Source organism: Halichoerus grypus, chromosome 4 (assembly GCF_964656455.1).
Source record: "Halichoerus grypus chromosome 4, mHalGry1.hap1.1, whole genome shotgun sequence".
Classification (NCBI taxonomy): Eukaryota; Metazoa; Chordata; class Mammalia; order Carnivora; family Phocidae; genus Halichoerus; species Halichoerus grypus.
In genome coordinates this window covers 132,020,723-132,037,973 of record NC_135715.1, presented here as the reverse complement: position 1 = coordinate 132,037,973, position 17,251 = coordinate 132,020,723, and the positions used below count along the sequence as shown (strand labels likewise).

The window sequence follows — 17,251 nt, the reverse complement described above, 5'->3', positions numbered from 1 at the left end:
ACAGCACACCTTTCCATGTTCAACAAAAATCTGTGACACAGAGAAGGGGGTCATTTCCTAGACTGGCCATAAACCACTTTTCTGAGAGGTAAGTGGGAGAAACATTAAGCTGGGAGTTCTCTGATCCGACTTCTAGAACTCACGCTTACCCTAAGCCATGAGAGGAAATCATTTCACATTCCTGTGTGTTTAGTTTTCTGAAAAAGAAAAAAGTGGGGCTACCTTTCTAATAACTTTCCATTACCGACACTCTATCCCAGTTAGCACTGTGATAAGAAGCATGACTCTGGGTTTCTGAGTTCAGAGCCTGTCTATCACTTCCTGTAACTTCAGCCAAAGTACTTAACCTTTCTATGCCTCAGTCTCTCAACAATAAAATGGGAATAAACAATAATACCTACCTCAAAGGGCTTTTATGAACTTTAAATGGGACAATGTACTTGCAGCAATGTCTAGCACTTAGTAAACACTGAATAAATGTTAGTTATTTTTATTATGTGACTTTTATTTTTGGCGTGCCTTATCTTTATGTCTCAAAAAGGGTGATTATAAACCTGAGATGATTTGATGTTGTAGTAACTTGTAAGGCTGTTGTAACAAAGACAGGAGTGTTACAAGTGAAAGATCTCAACATGGTAAGGCAATCAAACTATTTGAAAATGATTCTTACCTTTTTCCAAATTTAATTCATCATCTTGTCTGGCTTGAAAAGAATATAAAGCCTTGCAAAGACCACTGCCGAGCTGGGCCAGACCGGAGGCTGAAAGTTGGATCCAGTTATAATTACTAATGCTGTGTCAGTAGGCAAGATGAATATGATGGGAAGCGCTTGAGTTATTTCATGGTGTGGTACAGAGCCTAAATATACTGACATCTTCTCAAAAGGAAAGTTTGTAATTTCACACAATATTCATTCCTTGGTATAGTACCCATTTATGATACACTACTATGTGTATGGACTAGGTATATGATATAATAAAAAACTGTATGATAATGTGGAACATAATAAGTCTGGAGAAAAAAATAATAAAGATAATTTAAAATTGTTTCCCACATGAACTTCTTTATCAACATCAGTTAGCTAATACGTACGGTAGTTGACGCATGTTTTGGAAAACACACACCAGTTTTGCCATTCAGGTAGAGATAGGGGCCTTGGAGCACGTGCTTGCTTCCATCATCCCGAGGTTCTGATGGAACTGTTTTTTAAACATTGTGACGGTGAGTCTTTACTACACCATGTAGACGATTATGTCCCGGGTTTTCCTGAAACTCTTCCTGCCAACTTCTCATCAAGAAACTCAAGAATCAAGGTTATGGAAACTATAGTTAAACAAGGGACAATGATGTGTGTGAATGTGTATGTGAGTGTGTGTGTGAGTGTTGAAAGGTGAAAAGTGGGGGGTGTGCTTTGGCAAATAGCTAAGGTCAGGCAGCTGAATAAAGGGAATAGGTAGGTCTCGGGATCACCGTATTTCTCACAGAAAGGACAGGATTTCCATGGAAGTTTGGAGAACGGTGTGGAAACAGAGCTTCTCACAATGGTTCAGGGGTGAATGTATGGGCAGCAAATTGCAGACTGTCTAAATAATATGGATGCTAGTCATCTAAGGGACCTTCTCATAGCTTACTTTTTTTTCCCCCAACCCTCTGCTTTTTTATTCCTTCCCACATTTTGGATTACATCTGCACAGAAAGCACACAAATGCTAACAAATTAATCAGTGCTAACCGAAATGCAAATTTCTTTGAGCTGATATATGCCCATGTGACTGAAAATAAAATGTAAATGTCACAATGTGCTTTACCAACAGAATCCGGCCCCAAATTATTGTGGGCATGGGATTACCTGTAGATGAGGAACTTGGGATTCTCTGCCCACCGGAAGATGTCCTGCTCACAACATTCTCTAATCTCTTCATCAGAAAAGGCCGAGATATTTTTACATAACTATGTGTCTGTTGCTGTTTAAATAGTACAAAAAAAAAAGAAGAAGAAGAAGAAGAAAAAGTCATTTTAACAACACTGTCATCAAAGGTAATTTTGAAAAGTAACTCTTCCACATTCCTGTTTTCCTCAGGAATTTTTTTTTATTTTGGGGGGAGCATATAAATAAGTTATTCAATACTTTTCTAAACTCTGCTATAAATCTTAATCGTTTCTGAAGCCGTAATATTTTCAGAATTAGAAAATTACCACACGGTACAGCGTGCGTTTGCGATTCTGACCGGCAGCTCCAGGTCAAATAATAACATTCAGAGCTGAGCTTCCTCAAATTCAACTTTAATGCAAGTGAAATTGTCATGACTCTAAGTGATTGAGATCGGGTTAGAGTCCTGAGTCTCCTGAAAAGAAAAGAATCCCTTTATCACAAGATGGTTACAGCTCCCCCTTCTGACAGGAAATGGAAAACAGCTTCAAGGAGGAGCGACTCCGGTATATTCACGTGCTCATCCTCAATTCAACTAGTGTATTGCCGGGAAAATACACGGGTGTGAATTTTTCAAACTGTCCTGACGCTTTGCCCACATTATGTACTTTGTTAAATGGATGGGACTATTGCATATCACAAAACCTTATGATTTAGGTCTGTATGAAATTTTACTCTAAAAGCATGTCCAAAGAATAAAGTTAAGACATGAGGTGGAAGAAGGAACCCAAAGTGTTATTAGCTCCTTGTATTTAGTCTGCAAAGAATGTATTCATTTGCAATTAGCTCTTGTTACTGCACTCAAAAGGAATAAAAATAAATTTATCTTAAAATTCCACATTGGGATTTGAGATATAGGGCATATATAATTCCTAATAGCCTTTTTGCCCTGGTACTACTTGAAGCCACTCCATACAGCAAGCCCCGTCAAGAAATTACAACTCGTCTCTTAAATGTTTACCTTTTCTTTCCACTTGAAGATGGAGTTACTACAGGGATGGCTGGGTTGAGGTCTTTGCTCAAGTTCTGCTAACACCGATGACAGTTTGTAGGAGTTCGCTTGCAAAAGGTCTAGTTTCAAATTGGTCTGTGGATACATCATTTGGCCATGTGAGTAAATTTCTAGAAAATGAGGCACAGCTGGGTGGGTAAAGGGATATCAGGATAACTCCCAAGATGACAAAGAGGTCTAGAAAGGTACACATTCAACTCATGCAGACAGGCACAGAAAATGTTAAAGAGAGCAAAAAGTGGACACTTTAAGCACCTTAAAGGAAAACCCTGGTTGTTGAGTGCACCTTATTCCGGACTCTTATAAACAGGATAAACTGGAAACCTAGATAGATCAATATTTTGTGGCAACAGATAGTTTTACTCAGTTTTCTGTTGAGGAGTGAGAAAGGGGATAATAAAGTGTTGATTACAGGAGGTAGACTTTCAGAGGGCTTTGAAGAAAGGCAGTTGAATGGCTCAGCATTGTGAACACAACTGAACTCGTATCAAATAGAATCAAACCAAAATGGTGTGAAGTGGGTTTTGTTGTTGCTGCTGCTGGTGTTATTGTTTTTCTTAAAGAAGTGAGGTCTTATATTACCCAAAAAGTTTGCAGTAACACTTCTGGAAACTGGAAACAATATTCAGGAGTATTTGGGTATAAAAATAAGTGAAGCTAAGGATACACTCCTCGTTCTCCATTTGACCTCCTGTTCCCCATTTGACCTTGAACTAGAAACTTAATAAGAGCTTCTTTGACAAGCTGTGTTCAATCAGGGTGACTGGAATCTAAGCAATGGAAGGGGCCAGCTTATCCCATCTCTTCTTCACCATTATTTCTCCCTTTTCCACACCTCCAGCATGGGGATTCCTAACCCTACATCTCTGCCAGGGGGCCACAACCATGGACTAAACGCCTCTGATCAATGGGGAATGATCCACTGCATTGTGGGGCAGGCTTACCTAAGATGAAATCAAAACCCACCGCATACCTTCTACCATTAGACCTAGTCTGCATCTGAGAACATCATAGGGCAAGCCTCCTTCTTCCTCTGTGTGGTGCTCCTTCCCATATCTGAAGACAGTGTCTAAATGTATTCAGTTTCTGCAAAAATTTCTCATAGAACATGCCTTACCAACATTCTTGCTTCAAATATGGCACTTAAAGGACCAAGAGACAATGAATGGGGAAGAATTTAAATGAAACAGAGTTTCTTCCCGCAAGAAACCTTCCCTGGGGAACACAAAGTCTACCAACATCGCCAGTTTCCCTCCACCAGATGCAGGGGTATAACCAGGTTAGATGGGTATTTGGCATCCACTACTTGAAGGTTCATATTGGCTCCATCATAAACACCGTGAATTCAGGGGGCAGACCCTCTCCGACCTTGCACCCTCTGCTGGGTGAATCAGGCCAGCATGTACCCAGATGATCCCAGTACATGTTCTACGCTGGTAATGACAATGAAAAATTCTATGCAAGAACAACCGAAGAAATAAACTTACAACTTAACACCATCACAAAATTCTCCACATGACTTTATTTTGGTAAATATTATTTGCATAGATTTAATAGACCAAACATTTTGCACTGTCACAGAAGATGTCCTACAGACTGCTTTCTAATTTCACAGGAACCACAGTCATGCGTCCCTGCAAGTGTGTTAGACCTCTGCCCCCAAATGAACAGAATTCAGGCCTTTTCTTTTCACTAAGAGTGTTAGGCTTATTTTTACAACAGCTCCCCCCCCGAAGGAAGCCTCAGCTAAAAAAAAGATTAAACTGTACTTGGCTGTATCAGTCTCCTTTCCCCAGAGAACTATCGACATTGCCTATTTGGACAGAGGTATTAGGTACCTGCGTTCACAAGAGAGTTAGGCTACCTACAAGGTACCGAGAGCTGGCCCAGCTGCCCGTATCCTTCAAAACATTGCTAAAGATTGTGTATCTCTTCCTGAATTCTTCTCAGATGAATTCCAGTCAACTTCCTCTCTCTCTCCCATCACAGCAGAAAACCTGTATCTAGCACATGTAGTTCCTAGTATCTGATTGTTTTTATTCCTACGTAAAATTCACAGGCCTCTGCTGGCCTCCCTTTCCACTGTGGGTGCCTCTGAAGCGGCCACATTGTCCATCGCTCCCCACAAAAGCCCGGGCGGGTGGGGGGTGCTGCTGTGGGCCAGGCTCTCAGCGAAAAGGCCCAGAGATGTCCCTGCCCTCTCCTGACGCGCCTCCCCTCCCCTCAAAGACCACCTCAGCCTCTAAACGTTTTTCCCTTGTTCTCAGAAGTTTTTGCTACACACCCCAGACTACCCTCTTCCTTCTGTGCGGCCACAGTTTTCCTTTTTCCTGTTATTTTCAGAAGCCCCTGACTTTAGCTGACGGACAAATGGAAAATGGACTCTTCATAGTTACCAGGATTTTGGCTCTCCTCTGTGCACAGGGCTGGCACTTTCTAGCTACTACTTTATCCTCACAATAACCCTTTGAGGTAGGTACTGAGAAAAGTAAAGTCCCAAGTCCCTGGAAAGGGCAGAGCGAGATCCAAATACAGGCCTTTCTGAATGCAGACCCTGTGTTTTTAATCACCTTTCTTAACCGGGTTAAAGTACACATGGTTTCCAGACCCTGATGGAATTATTCTATTTTGGGGAATTCTATTTTAGGCACAAGTGGTTTCCTGGAAGAACACTAAAGCAAACATGTCTAAGTAGCTGAATTTTTCCAGATCCCTCAAACTGCTGGTCAAGGAGGCTCTCTGACTAGATTGTTCTATGTCATGAGAAAAGAAAGGCAAGCAGAAGTCAAATGGGCCCAGAAAACAAGCATTCTAAAAATAGCTCTTTCATCATTAAATCTAGGAAAGTGGATGCTGCCAATATTTACCTCGTCCATCAAGGCTGCTGTGATTTTTTGACTCTCTGCGTCCGAGAAGATGGGGTGCCTGGAGTAGGACTTCAGCATGCGTTCCAGGCCTGACAATGAAATCACCCTTTTGGTCACCACTGCCCATCCTGTCTTGGAGGGACTGAGACGGGCCACGCGCAGGGGGAGCCTGAGCCCAGAAGTCACACCAGGAGGATTTCCCAGGGCCCGAGGCTCTTTCTCTTTGTAGTTGCTACTAACTTTTACTGAATGGGTGGCCTGTACCTTCATTTAATGAAAGTTGAGAAATTCTGCTGTTTAAAAAATCTTGATTGTTATTTTGCAAGATGAGCTTTTGAATCCTCCTTGTGGACCCAGTCTGTGGTCGGTTCCCAAAACTATCCCAGTGTTAGGCTCTCCCTCCCTACGGTAGTTAAGTTTCTAAACATCTGACTCTCTTGGATTTCCTAGCAGGGATTACATTTCAATATGTTGTTCTGGTCCACGTCAAATAAGCTCCACAGATCAGAATCACAAGCTGTTTTTATTATCCGTATCGCTTTAGAGCTGCTTCACATTCTGACATCCCTAACTCATCTAGAAGGATAGTTTAAAAAGAAATAAACAAGGAAACCAAAAGCTGTGTGCACAAGGAGGTTTACCATGTTTTAAACCAAACGAGTTGTCCCTCATTCCAGACAATTTCAGAAACACGGCAAAATGCTATTGTTTCTGGAAATGGAGACACAGTGCTTGTCTAGCTCTCTCAAATAGACCAAAATGTCATTCTCAATCTGTTTGCACTCTCCTTTCTTCTTTCCCATTTTTCTTTATTCACACATACTAGCTTTGACACATGATTCTTTAAATGAGGTGATCCTTGCCCCAATTAGCAGAAGTGGAATCACCCTACCTCTGAATGAAACCTCTGAGTAGGAAGAACACTTTCCCTTATTGGGCCATTCACAGATATAATTACACACCTTCCTGGTCTCTTGAGGCTTTTTCAATATCTTTTTGCAGTCTCAACAGTTTTGACTTTAATGAAGACTCTTGTCGCTCTTTATTCATTGCATTGTTAAGATCTTCTTCCTTTAGGGACAAAAAATGATGCTTGACAATTTAAGGAGAAAAAGTAAGGTTTGCTACTCCTAGTTGCACTGAGAATTTCACTGACAACTGTATTTAATATTAACTTGACAGAAGAAAAAAGTGAAAAAAAAATAAAGTCAGGATAACCTTTGGTTTTATACAGATTGTCCTATCTGTTCTAGACCTGTTTAGTAAGAAAACATCTTGTCCACAACTGGTACGTACACAGCTGAGCACTTTCTTTAATAGAACACATTATTGTTGGAGAAAGAGCCTTACTATAGTTATTTCATAGTTTCTTGATAAGTAAATCTATTCATTGGATACTTTACCTATTAATCTTGATTCAAGTTAGAGTCCTTTAAAGCTCCAAATGTAGCATGGTGTGTTTGCCGGGAGCCAGGACTGCCTCAGGAGTAGAACAAATGTATGTTGTGCTCTGTTCTGTATTGGCCGGCTACTGGGAACACACGAGCTCTTCCCAGGATGGGTCTATAATTTAGTCAGGCCTTGAAGCATACATTAAGAGATAGCAATTCAAGGCCACATTCATTCATGAGTGGTGCACACAGGAACACGTGATTCAGCGAGTGCCAGGACATGAAAGTTTCAAGGAGGCTAGAAGACTTAACCAGAATTTTTCGGTCAAGGGGAAGGAGGGCAAAGGGTATCCAGGGCAGGAGAAATGGCACAAGGAAAGGACAGAGGGAGGCTGCAGGGGAGGTGTCAGGAAAAACACACACACCAGTTGCTTGAGCAAACACCGTGGAAGGAAAAGTTGTCTTGGCAGTTTAGGCCAGATTTTCGGGTTGAAGTAGGGGATTTTGCCATAGAAAATGTGAGAACTGTTAACCATATCTGAGCTTTCACATCCATTATTTCAAGGGTCGAATGAAAAAAATGAAGATGTCAGGGTCAGGTGGGGAGGCGGCTGAACAGGAGTGTAGCAGACGGACAGGAACCCGTGGGGCAAGAGGGGACACTAACATCTGAAGACAGAAGTAGAGGAGTCAGGACTTTGCTGATACGGAAGGAGAAAAACAAGAATCCTGAAAGTTAGTGGAGAGATTAGCTTTAGATAGATTGTCATGCAGCGTGAGGATTTAGAGCAGAGTGAATAGCCTTGATAGGAATAATAAGGTATAGATAAGCATATTTGACTTACATATTGTGAATTGTATATTATAAAAGTTGATATCTTTATTACATGTGATTCTTACAACAACTCTATGAGATTGGTTTTATTTTCCCCATTTTCCCTCTGACACTCAGAGAAATAAATGAAGACCCAAAAGAAACAGTTTGAAACCCAGGACCTCTGAATCCCAGGGTTCCTCCCCATCTGCTCCTGCACATGCCCAGCCCCCACCCCCCACCCCCTGCCCTGCAGCCCAGCAGCCCCCAAACCAGCCTGCGCTGAACTGCAAGGCTGCCTGACTCCACCCCTCTGGCGCTCCTCACTGGAGAAATGCACATCATACCCCAGCTCTGGCTCGGCTGGGTGCCAGGCCAAGACTTCATTTGGGTTGTTTGGGGATGCCTATTGTTTACAAATGTATTTCCAGAAGTGGATCCCTGCTGGCACAACTCAAGGATAGAAAGTACTGCTGTCCTTTAACTTTCTTAAATTCGTCCTTCTCTTCCAAAGATTTTAGAAAGATCAATATTGAAGGTGGCAGATGAAATTGCAGATGCAACCTTCTGAGCATGGCCTTCACGGTAACCTTACAAATATTTTCACACCGATCACCAGCCCCTCAATACCTGCACTTGGATCGTTCTCTTGTCTTACCCTAGTCCCTGTACATTTCCAGTCTATGCTTATTGCCAATGTCTGTAAGGGCAGATTCTGGGCGTGTTTTGCTTTGAGGATATTAAGGAAATCCCATTTACCCACTTGGAGATACAGTCCATTCTCTTAGACAACAGACATGTAGTCATTAGCTCTGGGGCCCTGACTGTTCCATAGAAACCAAAACTTCCCATGGGCATGTCAATTACAGATGAACAGTCAGGGCTGCCTCCCTACATCTCACTAGAAGGCTAATCACATTTTCAAGGAGAATGACCCCTATTTTACTGACAGGCTAGTCAATAGGCGCTTTTTATAAGAAAGTAACAAATATATTTTATTGTACATTTTCCCATCTCAGGGGTTGCCTACGCCATTTAATGGAAGAGAAAAAAAAAAAAAAAAGACGAGAGCTTTCCGCTTATAATCAAATCTCACTTTCCACTTCCATCGCTACATTTGTTTCTGCTTCGAACAGACCCTGCTATCGCTAATTCGCTTCACTTTTGCCAGGGTAGGAAAAAAAGATTTAATTCAAGAAATAGGTGGCCACTTACGGCTGTTTGGAGGGTGGGGGAGGGGAAGGCTGCTCAGGAGCCACTGTTGTGTCTAATCTAATTGCCTTTCCTCCTCCTTCATCGCTTGTTCCCTGAGCAGGACTCCTGGGATGTTGACTTCAGCTACACTTTGAAGCCTATAGGAGGCCATGACCAGTAGGCTAGTTCTCCATACAGGGGGAAATGAACCTTCTCAATCTGGACCTTGAAAGTCTGGACGAAATACAGCAGAGGAATTCTTCCTGCAGATTGCAGTAATTAATGATCAGTTCCTAGAACACTACAATTAAGACTAACAAGAGGGGAGCAGAGAACAAAATCTTTGAGGTGTGACCCAAGAAGACAAAGAATTTCCCCCCAGATAACAAAGAAGTGAGATGCCTAGGCTGTGACCAGGCACACTGATCAGTGTTTAGCAAGTTTCATATAATAGTAGAATCACCCAAATGCCCTCAAAATAAGCTTCTGTAGTATGGTGTGAGGTTTTCAAAGGCAAGGACCATGAAGAATGTTGACCATGATTCCCACCTTCGAGGAGTCCTGCCTTTGTTCGATCCCTTCCACGTACACTTACTGACGTGCGCTTGAACTATTGGGCTGCACTTATAGACTTGGTTCTGACGAATAGAATACGAAGAGATGTCACTTCTGAGATTAGCTTCTAAAGACTACTTGGACACTACTAGTGTCCAAGATGGACACTAGCTCTGTCTCTTTCGGATCACTAGCTTCTAGGGGAAGCAGGCTGGCCTATCGTGAACTCCCCACAGGTGGAGAGAGCCTGCATGGCAAGGAGCTGGTATCTGCAGCCACCAGACTGGGGGGGGGGGGACCAGAGGCCTGCCGTCTGCCACGTGGGTAAGTTCAGAAGCAGGTCATCTCCCAGGAGAGCCTTGGCATGTCTGCACTTCTGGCTGACACATTGATGGCAGCCTTGTGAGGGACTCAGAGGCACCCAGGGAAGCCACACCTGGACTCCTGGCCCACAGAAACTGTGAGATGATAAATGCTTGTTTTAACCTGCTAAGTTTGGGGGTAATTGTTATGCAGCAATAGACAACCGATATGATATACAGTGATTATTTACAGGTCCTGAAACACGTCTGCCTGGGATTACTCTAGAAGACTGAGCATAAAGACTTTCTTCCCTTCCAGAGGACACCGTTTGACTTTCTTCCCTTCCAGAGGACACCAAAGACTTATTTCTATTGCCCAGTTTATAAACCACATCCTTTTCTTTTATTTATACAGACTATGAAAAAAATCAATATTTTCATTCACAAAACAAGATATTTCCTTTACGATTGCTCTCAATGTTTTTCCAAATGCATCCCTTAGCCTGTGAATGGGGTTCCGCATCAATGGGACTTCCTTCCATTCCATACTTACAAAGTAATCGGTTAATAGGAACTCGGATTTATTTTCTGTGGATGAAACTGCAGTTTCTTCCATGACAGCCTGGGTATCTTTTTCCACATCTATCTTGCTGATGGCACAGTGAATCTGCGTGTGGCACTGCAATGCCAAGAAAGCAGAACAGGGTTGCTGAAGAATGTTTCCTGCCAGTTCTTACCATGCGCATCAGAAATAGAGAAATCTTTACTACTCACTGTGGTCAGAGTTTGGCCAAAAACAGAAATATGTTGGGTGTATTGGTTCAAGTTATTGTATAAAAGTTTAATTCTTTCCTTCTCCAGTTCCAGGATGCTCTGAAAAGGATGGAAAATGACAGAAGATGAGCCAGTTGTTGTGCAAAACTAAAGGCACCCAGCCAGGCTCTGACGCACCCCAAGAAAGCCTGCAGGAACGGTCAGGTTAGTGCCTTCTGATGATCTCATTTCCAGGCTGCAGTGGGGCAGATGCCCAGGACAGGATTGTGATCTGGTGAATGTCCTGTTTATCCTCATTTAGGACTGGTTTAACTCACATAATTTTCCCAGACTGTTTTGGCCCAAAAGGCATATAGGCTGATGTTATTGGTTACCTGACCTTCACAAAGAAAGGGGAGAAAAGAGATCATTTGAAAAGCATCTGTGAGTTCCTTTTTTTCTCTTTTTTTAAGATTTTATTTGTTTGTCAGAGAGAGAAAGAGAGAGAGCACAAGCAGGGGGAGCAGCAGGCTCCCCACTGAGCAGGGAGCCCAATGTGGGACTCGATCCCAGGACCCTGGGATCATGATCTGAGCCAAAGGCAAACGCTTAACTGACTGAGCCACCCAGGTGTCCCAGCATCTGTGAGTTCTAGAGAAGGAGTGTGAAGCCCAGTAAAACCCATGTCCATATCTTGGAAATGCATTCAGACTATTTGACAAGAGCAGAACCCCAAAGTCCGATCAGCTTTGAAATTATGAAATTTTAGGCCAGGTTTTAGGAACACATTGTATCCTAGTAAGCAGCTGTTTCCTTATTTTGACACGAGCTGAGCCATCAGCATCAATCTGAGACTAGAATCACCAGTATCTCTTGGTGGAGATGGTAATGGTTAAGAGATTTTAATTACATTTCAGGGAAATCATTAAAATGATCTATGTTTGCTCATGAAAAGAGGCAGAGATAAATTCCACTGTGCAAAGGGGAAATCCAGATCTCATTTAGTGAATTATTGCTTTCTATTATCTTGTTCTTTTTGCATAAAATAGACAGTAGAGAAGCAAAATACTCTGGAGGACCTAAAACTGTCCTCCTGTGTCTTTACGATAGCACACATATGAGAGCGTGGTCAGAGTTAAGCAGGAACAGCAGATCTGGAGCCTGGTTGGGGCCCAGGCACCATGGTAAATCACACTCTTCATTGTTTTCAGTCCCGTTGTCCTGGTCTTCTGGTCTGTACCACTCAAGGAGTTTGGAAGGACTTCATTTTCATCTAAATTGCTTAAATAAAACTGATCAAAGAAATATGTTCTTTCTAGAGCAAGAACTCTCAAATTTTAGCATGCTTAGCAATCACCTAGACACCTTCCTAAGATCATTCAGAGGTTCTGATTCATCCCATTTAGGGAGGTGCTCAGGAATCGGAATTTTAACAAGCATGCTAGCTGCTTGGAGACATTGTCCTGGGACTATAAAGGGCCACAAAAAAATCTAATTTCAAAATTATTTATGATCCTTCCACCCAGAGCTAACCCATTAGCATTCTGATGTATTTCAGTCCTAGGTATGCGTGTATGTACGATTTTATTTTTCTAGTTACCTAGCAAATTATTCAAATTTGTATCCTGTTTTTTCACTTAACGTTATACAAGAGCAGTTTCTCATGTTCGTCTCCAGAAACACCATTTAATACAGTCCACTGTGTGGGATTGCATACAGTGCATTTGATTCATTTACTCATCCCCTTAAGGTTAGCCATTTGAATTGTTTCCTTCCTTTTGCTTTTTATGTATTTTGAACAGAAATTGCTTTGTTTTTCAGCTATTTCCTCAAGATGGATTTATAGAAGGAAAATTATGTTTTTCACCGCGGGCTCTGGGAGAGAGCCAAGCCCTTCTGTCCTGAGGCAGCCGTTGTAGGCCCTATAAGTCACCCTCTCCCCGCCTGCATCTAAAGAGGTACAGTCACTACCCACCTTGGGGGTACTGTGAGAACAATCACTCAGATTATTTTCTGTGTTCTGTGGTTCAGATGAAGAACACCTTTGAGAAGGTGAACATTTTTAACACTCTTGACATTTATTGCAAATGCCTCTCTAAAATAATTCCTTGAGTACTTACTGTTGGAACCAAACATTTGGCTCTTGGTAATTCTTAGTAGCATGGCTATTGTTTTTCAAAATATATTATAGATTATTTCTGCCAACTGAATTGTTTGTTCTTGGAAGGTAGGAAAGGTGACTTGAGCATGGTATGATTATGAATAGTAAGACTAATTAACATGTGGTTTGTGGAATTGGTTTTATTACTTCATAACCTCACTTGAAACTTGACATAGTATCTAGCAAACTGCCTTGAATGCAGTTCAACGAATGTTCTCTGAAAGAATTTATAAATCCAATTTGGAGAGGAAGAAGGGGTAACAGGATACATTATAGGACATTTCAATGAATTCTTATACCCCATTTCTACAGAAGAATGGTCTTGGGAGAATGGAGGGAAAAAGGAAACTGAACAACCCTCCTCACATTTCCACCTTGCACACTTATAACAAAATTCCCCTTTAATTCAGTTCAGCCCACTTCTGTTATGTGTCTTCATGAATATAACATTCTACTTCTGAGTTTGTATATAATAGACGATCTAGAACACACAGTATAAGATGTGAGTCAGCGACTTGGTGGTGCAGACCCAGTGTATACAAGCCAAGGGAATATGAAGTAAAGGAATCGTTCTTGGTTAGGGCCAGGCAAGGATGACTCAGCAGAAGCAGTCTCAACTGGGTCTGCAGGGCCAGGCATGCACTTGGGAGGCAGAGGTAGCTCTAAGGGAGCTGAGGTAAGAGGATGTGTGAGAACTGAAAGGGAGAGGTGGCACAATATTGGTGGCCTCTGGCATGGTGGTAACAATAAACCAGGATACAAGAAGGGTGAAAGGAAATCTTTCTTTTCCTTACAGAGATTTGGATTTTGAGTAGATTCCCCATGTGACTTGGATTCTAATAAAAAAACTTAGGGTTTTAAATATTTTTAAAGCTGAGTTGAAATAGATTTTTTTAGAAACTTCAAGTATAATTAACATACAGTATTATACTAGTATCAAGTATACAATATTATGATTCAATGATTCTATATATTACTCAGTGCACATCATGACCAGTGTCCTCTTAATCCCCTTTGTCTATTTCACCCATGCCCCCCCCCACTCACCTCCCTTCAGGCAACCACCAGTTTGTTCTCTATAGTTAAGAGTCTGTGCTTTTATTTGTCTGCAAAGACATCATTTCAAATAGAGATAAATGTATATCTTGTCACCATCAGGGAGACTTTATAAACAAAAAAAGGTAATTTACATGATGTTTTAATATAAAAGTTGGGGCTGCTGAGAGGGGAGTGGGTCCGCAGGAAAGGTATAGGAGAACCCTAACAGGAAAAAAGAAAACTGAGAAGAAGGAAAGAGAGACCTAGTAAGAGCCTCTGAGAAAGGAGTTGGTAATAGCAATACCTAAGGCATTTTGAAGGCAGCTGGATGTCAGCTACCCCGGACATGGTGGCAGCCATACGAGTAGGAACCATACTTATCCCCCATTGCTGTGATGTAGAGAAGTGAGAAGGATGCAGACATGGAGGTTAAGTATTTTTCTCATGGCCTTTGAAGGGTGTCTGGAGGATGGAATGGGAACAGCAATTTCTCTCTCATAATCTAACAGGGCTTCCCAGGAAGCCAGCCTCTGTGGAAAAGCCACAGCCTCACTGAGGAGTCCCAGGGGGTGAGGCAAGACCAAAGGCCAGGTTGGAGAGCCAGGTTTCAGATGGACCAAGTTGGAAATTAAATCCTTGGCCCTTTCTCGTCCTCTTCATCTAAAACCAGCAGAAGCAAGGAGGGTACCAAGACCCTACGTTTGCTGGCATAAATTAAAAAAAGGTTTATCCTCATTTCTTCCTCTCTTTGGCCTAGTTTTCATCTCTCCTTTAATTTCCCTGTTCTTCCCCACCTCTGCCTCTATCCTGTCTTGAAAGGGGACAGCAAGAGATTAACTGCGGCCCTTCGATTTCTGCTTGTCCAGCTCCTGTTAGCGCAGAAGCAGAGAGCTGAGGTCAAGTCCGTGGCATAGACTGCTAGGTTGAATCCCGTTGCCGTCTTGGGCAAGTACCTGCACGTCTCCACTCTCTCACTGTAAATTGGGAATAAAATGATGACCTCTTCATGATGTTGTGATGAACACAAAATATAATGTAGCGAGTGTACTCAGCACCGAGCCTGTCCCTAAGCAGCACCTGTATCATTCACACATTACTGTGCTTATCAAATTGCATCTTGATTGCCTCTTTTTGCAATTGTACCTTCCTTTAAGCATTTTTTTTTTAACTTAAAATGTGGGGAAAAAAGAAACCAAAACATTCATGTTCTTAGCACCTAGAGTTGAACATTATTTAAGTTGGTCAGATTTATGTTGACTTAAAAAATAGAGGGCTACGCTATTCAGATAGATAGTAGTTGGAGTAACTTTTGGGCCCCGGTTTGTTTTGTCTTCTGCCAGGCTGTGCACAAGCCGTGTGGCTGTGCAGCTCTGTTGAATTCCCACCTTTTTCCTCCTACAACATAGATTCAATCTATATGTATGAGTTTACAAACACACACGTAAAAACTCACTGTAGTTTGGGGTGTGAGTTTTTTAATGCTTTAATTTACATAAAGTGTATAAATAGCAGGTTTCTTTTCTTCGACATCATGTTTTTGAGGTTAATTTGTGTGTGTGTGTGTGTGTGTGTGTTTTTAAAGATTTTATTTATTTATTTGAGAGAGAGAGAGCCAGAGAGAAAGCACGAGTGGAGGGGAGGGGCAGAGGGAGAGGGAGAAGCAGGCTCCCTGCTGAGCAGAGACTGAGCCACTCAGGTGGCCCTAATTTGTGTTTAAATATAGTTTTAATTAATATTTATTGCTAGATATCAGTCTACTTTCTAAATTAGAGTACATTTTAAGAGTAATTCCTCTATTGATAGGTATGAGGATTGTGTACAATTTTTTCCCATCCTGCAGTTATAAACAATTCTGCAATAAACATTGTTATACATCACCCTTAGTATACAGGTGTATACCAGATAGACGCCTAAGAGGGGAGCTGCCAGGTTGTAAATACATGCGCATTTCAGTTTTACTAGATACAATCGAGTTATTCTCACTAGAGAGGTATAAGAATTCTTGTTTCCCAGCAATTCTTGTTTAGCAAAACGTGATATCGCCACTTTTTAATCTTTGCCAGGTGAGTGAGCGTCTCTTCATATGTTTATTGGTGATTTTGATTTTCCCTTTTGTGATCTGCTTGTTCATACTTTTTAAGTTTTATCGGATGATTTGCCACAATTCTTTCCTTATACATCTTCTTTGCTGCTGAGCTTACACCTCCCAGGTTGAGGTGGTCCTCTTTAATCATTGCTCCAGGGCCCAACACAAAGCCCCACAGACAAAGGAACTCCGTAAGCGATCACTGTACAAATCAGCTCTCGGGCCTAAAACTCCTTTCTGAGTGCCAAATACTCAAGCCTTAATTACACTTCACTTCGACAGCACTCTTTGAAGTTAGCTGCGTGCTATCGTGGCTGTTGAGAATTAGAATCTGGCCACGGCTCCTCAGTAAATATGCACTGGTTATTGGATCCATGGAGAAATGGAAACGATTGGAAGTCAGGTGGTTTGTCTAAAATCACAGGAGTGAGGGTCATTGCCAAGGACAGAGCTCATCAGGTCATGTAATTACAGATCTGACCTTCCTTTTCAAGGCCTCACCAAGCTCCCTGGAAGAAGAGAAAAATGCGAGCCCAGGACTCACCTGGTAGCAATTTTCCAGTGTGTTTTCCCACTTGAGTCTGGTAGCACAGCCAGCCAGGTTTTTTTGGTAGTAATTTTCATCTTCTTTTGCCAACTTCTCCGTCGATTTTTTCAGTTTACTGAGGAGCTAAAGGAAAACATCAGTGTCATATATTCCTTAACACATTTATCAAAGCCCTTGGTGATCCCAGGTAAAGGATACATACAACCCAACCATACAGTTCCCATCTCCCAGTGGAAGTCAGCCGCAGTAGCTCTAGATGACAAAACCAAAGATCTTTCTCAGAGAAAAGGCATACCAGAGCTGAAAGGAAACCTACTGGTCTGTCGGTGTGATTCCTTCAATTGTTCACATGAGGAAATTGAGGTCCTTAAGTGTGACGTGATGTGCCCATGTTCATCCAATCAAGGAAGAGTCCAAATGACAGGTGAGGGGAAGCAAGCGCAGATTAGGAACCTCCAGCTCCAGACTGTAATCTACTAATGCTCCGTGTCCCAGCATTTCTTGGCAAGGACAGGTGAAGATTGTGCAGGCACGTAAGTTTAGAACTGGCTCACTGGTGAAAAGCTCGAGGCACAGGCCAATGTTGACTACAAGTTGGGGAC

The 17,251-nt window shown here is 42.0% G+C and overlaps 1 protein-coding gene across 4 annotated transcripts in view; it reads right to left on the bottom strand.

Moving 5' to 3' along the window:
- The window catches only part of NOSTRIN (nitric oxide synthase trafficking), a 58,615-nt gene that overhangs the window by 1,920 nt on the left and 39,444 nt on the right, over positions 1–17,251 (bottom strand). For 2 of the 4 annotated variants that reach the window (XM_078070946.1, XM_078070945.1), the window contains 8 exons: positions 16,647–16,772; positions 10,839–10,937; positions 10,618–10,743; positions 6,771–6,900; positions 5,809–5,897; positions 2,891–3,016; positions 1,849–1,963; positions 671–760 (listed from right to left, as the gene is read on the bottom strand). In XM_078070946.1, the coding sequence (XP_077927072.1) occupies positions 671–760; positions 1,849–1,963; positions 2,891–3,016; positions 5,809–5,897; positions 6,771–6,900; positions 10,618–10,743; positions 10,839–10,937; positions 16,647–16,772 (901 nt within the window). The remainder of the gene's footprint in view (positions 1–670; positions 761–1,848; positions 1,964–2,890; positions 3,017–5,808; positions 5,898–6,770; positions 6,901–10,617; positions 10,744–10,838; positions 10,938–16,646; positions 16,773–17,251) is intronic. The other 2 variants (XM_036072036.2, XM_078070947.1) reach the window with 1 other exon arrangement.